Source organism: Camellia sinensis, chromosome 5 (genome assembly GCF_055761805.1).
Source record: "Camellia sinensis isolate YWXY chromosome 5, ASM5576180v1, whole genome shotgun sequence".
In the NCBI taxonomy this organism is placed as follows: domain Eukaryota; kingdom Viridiplantae; phylum Streptophyta; class Magnoliopsida; order Ericales; family Theaceae; genus Camellia; species Camellia sinensis.
The window spans coordinates 196,349,792-196,357,898 of record NC_138965.1 but is presented as its reverse complement, the minus strand read 5'-3'; the positions used below and the strand labels follow the sequence as shown (position 1 = coordinate 196,357,898).

The 8,107-nt window shown below is 36.0% G+C and overlaps 1 protein-coding gene across 1 annotated transcript; it reads left to right on the top strand.

Moving 5' to 3' along the window:
- The first annotated feature begins 1,077 nt into the window (after positions 1-1,077).
- LOC114315819 (glutathione S-transferase U17) lies at positions 1,078-3,681 on the top strand. Its single transcript, XM_028262431.2, has 2 exons — positions 1,078-2,048; positions 3,041-3,681. Exons 1-2 carry the CDS (start codon positions 1,737-1,739, stop codon positions 3,401-3,403), a joined length of 675 nt encoding a protein of 224 aa, XP_028118232.2. The 5' UTR covers positions 1,078-1,736; the 3' UTR covers positions 3,404-3,681.
- Positions 3,682-8,107: the final 4,426 nt, after the last annotated feature.

The following is an 8,107-nucleotide window of genomic DNA, read 5'->3' as shown; positions in this document are numbered from 1 at the left end:
TTAGTTTGGTTGTAGTTTCAGGAAGAAGGATAAAGAAAGAAAACAAAAGTTTGTATTTATGATGCATCATAAAAAATAAAAAGGGAAGTAATTTTGGAAAGAGTTTGTAAGAGTTTTTCCGCCTCCAGACCTTTAACCGGAGTGGATTCTAGCAAATTTAGTTGGACATTCAATTCTTGAGAACTTCTTTGGAGGACACCGTTGAAGTTAAAGCGACCATCGATTTCCTGCTTGATAAGGTAATGAAGATCAAGTCTAGAAATTATTCACACCCAATTTTGCTAGATCTACAGCATCTTCTCTTGCTTCTCTGTTTCTCTCTCTTTCTCTTAAACCAATTCAGCGTGAGAGGAAAGAAAGAAGGAAGAAAGAAGAAGGAAAAGGAAAGAAAAAAAAAAGAAGAAAAAGGTGTCAAAACGACGTCGGTTTGGCACCTTGAGCCATTCGAGCCCCAGTTTATTCGAGCTACCTAGCAGGATTGTATTTGATTTGAACCTTTAATTAATGAGAGACTTACGTATAAGTCTTAATAGGTGAACTTATTATCTAATAGATTTTATGATAATTAATGATATTTGTTAATTTTCAACGATAATTTGAAAATTTTGTTACAAAAAATATCACTAATTATAAGATTTAGCAGTAGTTTAAAAAAATAATCACAAAAAAAATCACTAATTTTTAAATTTTAGTAACAATTTGAAAAATTTGTCATAGAAAAACGTCACTAATTATAAACTTTAGCGACAATTTATAAAAATCGTGATAAAAAAAAGTCACTAATTGTTAACTTTTAGTGACATATACAAAAAATCGTCACCAAAAATTATTTTTATGTGCGATTTTATTAGAACTTATTTTTAATAAAATTTGATGAAAATTAAATCAAACTATTAAGATCTATTAATAATTTACCTTTAATTTAGTTAAGCTATACATATAAAATTATTACAAACGTCATCCAAGTTGTCATAACCTAGGAATCAAATTGAGTCTACCTCTAGATACATGCATCACCCTTGTCTTCTCGGGTGCTTTTTTAAATTAAATATTTCAATGCATTTATGCGTCTAAATAATGTTTGGGATATCTATTAAAAGATCTACTTTTATGATTGCGTATACGACATAAAGTCTAATAAATTATAATAATTGATTTATTATTCTTATTAATTTTTTTTTATCTCTATTTCCTTTTTCTTTTTTCATACATTACTATCCAGCCCCATTGACAGGTCCAATCGACTCGCAGGGAAAGTGGTCGGGACGGGAAACTCGTCGGTGTCGGGAGAGTCAATGGAAAAGTCATCGGCAGGCAACGCCAATGGACAAGTGGAGTATCTGGGCAAGTGAAAAGATTCAGATATTATGAATTTTAAATTGTTATAGATTTGAGAGTAATTATGTATTTTCAGTAAAATTTTGTAAGAACTCAATTTTATTTGTTTATTTTTGAGCATGGTCAAATTGAAACAATTACAAAACTAAGCCCGCCTCTCCTAGTCTCAAATTCCTGGTATTTAACTACGACTTTTCCCCCATTGTCTTGTGACAACTTGGATGACGCATATTTGCATTTTTTTTTTTAATTTTCTGTAAATTTTTATATGCTCTTGAAGATATATATATATATATATATAGATATGCCCACACTCTCTTTCAATTCATATCAAAACGCTAACAATTCATATCTGAATTCAATCATATTCAACCCATTCTATTGCTAGAGAATTGGCCATGGCAAGTGTAAAGCTTATAGGAGTTTCAGCAAGCCCATTTGTGAACCGGGTTCAAATCGCTTTGAACCTAAAATCAATCAATTATGAGTTCTTACAAGAGACATTTGGTGCAAAAAGTGAGCTTCTTCTTAAATCAAACCCGGTTCACAAGAAAGTTCCGGTTTTTATCCACGATGACAAGCTTATATGTGAGTCTCTCATCATTGTTCAATACATTAATGAGTTATGGACATCTGGTCCTTCCATCCTTCCTTCTGATCCCTATGATCGTGCCATTGCTCGATTTTGGGGAGCCTACATTGATGATAAGGTACCTTTTTCTCATTTGTCGAGTTTCTTGACCCTATTTGGTTTTGAGTTTTCAAAAACAGTTTTTTGAATTTTAAGTTTGTATTTTTTTGATTTTTAATGATTTTTTAAATATTTTAATTAATTTTTTTTAATTTTTTTAGATACACTTAATCTTAATCTACTTAAAAAGTAATAAATTTGTACAAAAATGTTTTAAAAATTCATTGAATAAAACAAAATATGAAAATGTATTGAATTTTCACTGTTTTATTTATTTATTTATTTATTTATTTTTTTGTATTTAGTGAATTTTTTAAAGTTATTTTTAACAAATATTGTGGGTGTTTGGAAAGTTGCTATTTTAGTAGGCTATTTTAGTTTTTTTGACTATTTTAGAAGGCTAAAATTTTTGTATTTGGGAAGATTGTTAGATTTTTTTTGTAGCCAGATGTGATGTTTCTGAGAGAAAAAGTAAAGTGATTATAGATTTAACGTGGCATTTTGTCTTGTTGGTTATTTTAGCATATTTTGTCTTTTAGTGCTATTTTAGCCAAAAAAGCTACTTCCCAAACACTCCCATTATATTTTTTAAGCGTATTTAAATTATGTGTATCTAAAAAATTAAAAAAAAATCATAAAATATGAAAAAAATTCACTAAAAAAAAGTACAGAAAATAAAAAATTTAATTTTCTAGAACCAAGCATGATACGCATTTTATTTTTATTTTTATTTCGTGGTGAATTATGTAGTGAAATGAAATGGTAGAACAAAGGGTGTCAATGTATTATTAAAAAAAATATTCAAAGAATTTGCAAAAAATATGATATTAACATAAAATAATTACAATGTTATGGAATTACAAATAATTTATGAATTAGATTGTGTAACTAAGGTTTGTACTTTGATACTTTGCAATTATTGTGACTTTATACCATTTTTTTCCGATTCTCCCATTTTCCCAAAAATATATTTATGTACATACCAAGCATGTACATGTTTTTTTCTCGCAGTGTTTTCCATCATTAATGGAACTTCCAAAGGCAAAAGGAGAGGAAGAGAGATTGGCAGCAGTAGACAAACTGGCAGCAATGCTGGTGTTGTTAGAAGAGTACTTCATCAACTGCAGCAGTACTACAGGAAATGGTAATTTCTTCGGTGGCGACAGCATTGGGTACGTCGACATAGCACTCGGGTGCTTCTTGGGTTGGTTCAAGGCTTCGGAGAAGTTGTTCGATGTAAAGGTGCTAGACATAGCCAAGACGCCGCGTCTGGTGGAGTGGGCCGAGAGGTTTTACTCAGATGAGGCAGTGAAGAATGTTATTCCAGAGACTGAAAAGCTGATGGAGTTTGCTAAAAGAAATCTGATGAAGTGAAAAATGCGCAGTAGTCTAATTGAAATGCCTTGAGTTGGGTTGGGTTACTTGGGAAGTCCATGAAGTGGGAAGTTTTCATTGTGAACATTTTTAATAATCTTGTTTTGTTTTTTTCCTTCTATTACAAGTAAAAATAAGTTTAGACGTGAAAAATATTTCGCGAAAATTATATTTGAAACTGTGGCGGTTGATTGGTCGACTGACCAATACAAGTTAAGGTTGACCATTTTGCTGGTATGTAGCATTATTATATAAATAAACTTGTGATGTTGCTTTAATAATGCCTGGCGAGCAAACAATTTTATTTGTTTGTTTGTTTGTTTGTTTGTTTTTTTTTTTTTTTTTTTTTTTTTTGTGTGAGGGGGGAGGGGTGATTTTGAAGAAAACACCGAAGGGAAAAACGTAATAAGAAATTAGAAAAAGTTAAAGCTCTTCACATGTAGAAATAAACACATAAATTCGGATCTGGAATTCTACGCGATTGTGTGATTCATTAACGGTATTTTGTAATTTTTTTTTTTTAAAAAGTATACAGTTTTTGTTATTAGGTGAGCATATTGTCAATATTTTATTATGAGAAGATTGAATAATTGTGAGGCATGTTTTTATCGCATCTCTTTCCTTTCTGCTTTTTGTGATTCGATCATCTCTTAACATAAATAAACATTTAACACTAATAAAAATTTAGAAAAGCTTGAATAAAAATTTAAATTGTTAAATAATGCACAAAAGAGAAAAAAAAGAAAAAAGAAAAAAAGGATCACAACCCTCAATAAAATTTCCTTTTGCTGATAAAATAAAAAAGAACAGTGGTACGGATGTACATTTTCTTGTTATAAATTCTCTACCCACTGGATTGCTATTTAATACCTGTGGAACTATGAGTAAAATTTAGTTTATTTATCAAACATCATGAATGAATTGTATTTGATAAGTAGAGAAGAGCTGTGTACGTACTCAGCATCATCTTCCTCTTCAGCGAAGACGATCACTTCAAGAAACAGGGCATTTGATTTCTCAGCAGCATACAGAAATCAAAACCCAAATCAGGAAGAAAAATATTGATCAGAGACTGTCGCGAGAACTTGAGAGAAATCGTTACGATCATTTGGGTAGCGAACCCAATGGTTCGAAAACAGAGACCCAGTACTTGTTGTGCGATGATGTGAGACGACCATGATCGACATGAGAGATGGGGAAGAAAAAGTTGGGAGAGCGACGTTGAATGCGATGGCTGTCGATATGCGATCGGGAAGTTTGCTTCTGTTTGTAACATAACATGTTTTCTCGTTTTTGATGTGATTTGTTTGATTGTTTCGTTCTTCAGTTAATTGTTTTTGTTTTTGTTGGTGATTAATGAAAATTCTGGGTCAATGTTAGTGATTAAATTTAAAGGCAAATTACAAGGTTTTTGTAATTTGAGATTTGTGTCATTTTAATTTTTGACCTTTCAATTGTAACATATTTAATTTTAAATTTTGAATCTTGTTTTAAATATGAATTGTGTGGGTGAAAATCTGACCACACTGCCCGTTTAGTGATCAGCTGGAGAGCACAAGCAGAATAGATGGCTAAAGTAACCTGAAACAGAAAGAAAAAGCTCCGGCGGTGGTTCTTCCACCCGGGGGCACTCCGACGATCAAGTCAGTATATCTCTCAAAGATAATCAAGTACTAAATTGAATACTCAAAGTATAAGTTACATACCTTAGACCCATGGGGGTGCCTCTCTTTTATAATATACTCAATCCAAGTCCCACTAGAAGTATGACTTCTATGGATTCTAGTTCACTATTTACTCTGGACTCTTTTAAGTGATATAGATAAACTCCTTGAGAGTTTTATCCTTATCTTGGTTCAATCCCCTTTGTGCCTTAGGACTCTTGCCCCATATCTCGGATTCCGATATCTTCGGAGATGACCTCGGCTTCTCCGAGATTACCTCGGCTTAACTACCAGGGCACGTGGCACCTCGGCTGACACGTCGGCGTCACCATGCCACGTGTTGGTATACAGAAAATATATCCCCACAACTGCCCCCTAGGTTCTATTACCTCGGCATTCTGAGGTGATGGAACATATTCCGAAATTTTATCGCTTCTTTCCTGAGTAATGGCTCAAAAACTATTTTGTCAAGTTTATCTACTTTCAGCCGACGTGTTCTCTTCGGAGAACAAGGCTTTGATCGTATTCTCCCATGCGCATGAGCTGTCATGCATCTCTAACTGTTTCTCTTACGTGTTTCGTCTTTATTGGAGCGTGTTAGTGACGCGCCTGAAGCTGTCTGTTCATTTCGTCTGCGCCGTCTGACGCGTGCGTTACCCTAGGCGTAATGATTGCCCTAATTTTGCCGCCGTTTCATATTTTTGACAAAACTTTTCTTTTGCCTCTATCTTTTCTTCACTTTTGCATTCCATCTTCTCGCTCCTTCTCTCTCTGAAAAGCTCATTCTTCTTTGAATCTGCCATTGCCTCATTCTTTCTTCTGGAACTGCTCTTAATTCTTGCAAAAGCCCTCTTTGCTGTTGCAATCAATTTCTGAGTTCGGCGAGCACAGCCTTGGCTTCATTTGTCCTGGTAAGATCTTCTTCTTTAATTTTTCCATTCTCTTTATGTGCTTTTGTCTGTCTGTTGCCATTACTGATCTTGTTCGAGGTCTTGGATTTATTTGTATCTTGAATTTGTGGCTTTTACCTTGAACTTCTATGCTTTTTCATCATTCTCTTTGCCGTTGTCCTTGATTTTTTCTATATTTCTATTGTTTCTGAGAACTATACCTCTGTTCTTGAATCTGAAACTTCATCTTTGTTTTCTCTTTTTTGTATCTGCCCCAGATCTGTGCCCTCGATTTTTATCTTCATACCTTATAGATTTGGGATTTGTCTGTAGAACCCTTAATCTTTAGGGAAACCTGAAAAACGCCCACCTTCTGAAACATATTCCTCTTAGTTTAAGCCAACATAATGGGTATGTGGAGGCATAGGGTGAATACCCCAACAAAACTTGAATACTTTAGGCAAGAATTCTCTATCCCAGCCGATGTTCATCTTAAATTGGCTGGGGATAATGATACCATCGTGCCCACAGATCATACAATGCCCTTTCCAATAGTTGCTTTTACCGAATGTGGACTTCGGCTTCCACTCGATCCCCTTTTTCGTCAAGTTCTCCATTTCTATAAGCTGAACCCTATGCAACTTACTATCAACTCCTATAGGGTAATTAACGGTATTATTGCCTTAGCTAGGCAAGAAAACCTTAGAATCACCCTAGCCGACCTTCAATATTGTTATACCATGTGCCCTCTCGATCTGAAGGATAGGGGTTTTGTCTATTACCTTAAGCCGAGATCCACTCAGTACAAAATTATAGCCGACCTCCCAGACTCCAACAAGGGGGCTGGAGATGATTTTCTCATTGCTTCTGGAAATTGGGAATTTGGCCCAGATGAAGATGTCCACCTCTACCCTCTTCCTCGAACACTTACAGAGGGCAAGAGTAAGAGCCCTGAGTCAACACTTAGTTGTTTTTACTTAAGACTTTAATACTTTATTTCTGACGTCTGTTTCTTTGCAGATCTTCATCAGCCACCGAAAAAATTTTCGCCAATCCTTCTTCCCAGGAACAGATCTGAAAACACTTCTTGGCCTCCCAATCCATAAACGAAAAGCCCCAGTATTACTAAACTTCCCAGTATTACAAATCCACCTTACCCGACGTCCCAAGAAAAAGGAAAAAGAGCCTTTCTCCACCTACAGCCACAACCTTAACTACTTCTACATCCCGAACAGATCAAGAATCCACATCTGACCCAGCCGATCTTCCATCAACTTCGGCCCCCTACTTAATACCAATTCCAGAACGTAAACGCCGAAGAAAGCTTGTAAAAACAGCCGAAATGGTTCGTCCAAGGCCTGTCGTCCAAGATCTTCTTGCCGACATTCCAACTGACGCCGAAGCCGCACCAACGCAAACAATGCTTCCACCCAAACCGAAGAGGGTAAAAAAGGCTCAGCCTAAGGCCAAGGCTACAGATGCCGAGGCTGAGGATGCTCTGCCGATTTCGAAGCTAGCTGAAAGCAAAAAATCAGCCTCTACTTCAGCCAAAAGGTCTGCTGAGGACCAACCCTCAGGGTCTACACAAACAAAGAGGCCAAGGTCATCGTCTGCGACGACCTCGGCTTCGAAGAAGCCCGACGTCCCCTGGGCCCCTGATCTATCCCTGGAGGATAGGCCTATCATGGCTAGTGAAAGTGCTGATGACATCAACGTTGCTGTCGCCCTTAGCACTGCTCTTCTTCTACCAAATGACTTGGAGCGAAATGCCAAGTTTAGTGAGTATGAAAATTACGCTCTGATGCTCCAACACTCTGCTCAAGTAAGTATTTCTGTCTGTACTTGTGATTCTTTCTTCCGTTCTTCACTGAGAGTACTGTCTCACATTTCTGTTCTTTTTGCAGGCCATTCAGCATGCCCACTCATTTTCCATGCAAGCCTTTGAAAATCGTCAAAGGTTGGTTGATATGAAGAGGGAAGCATCTTCTATGAAGAGAGAGATTAGGTCTCTTGAAGCAAAAATGAAAAAATTGGAGGATCAAGCCGAGGCTGCAACTAAGGTTCAAACTCTAGCTCTTGAGAAGGCCGAGGCTGCTGAGGCCGTTAAAAAGGTTGCTGAGGCCGAGAAAAGAGAGGCCGAGGTTCAGAAG

Bases quoted from the DNA above. Each gene is read 5' to 3' on its own strand.
- LOC114315819 (XM_028262431.2), top strand. From the start codon at position 1,737: ATGGCAAGTGTAAAGCTTATAGGAGTTTCAGCAAGCCCATTTGTGAAC. The intron at 2,049-3,040 runs GTACCTTTTTCT...TTTTTCTCGCAG, and splicing joins GAGCCTACATTGATGATAAG to TGTTTTCCATCATTAATGGA.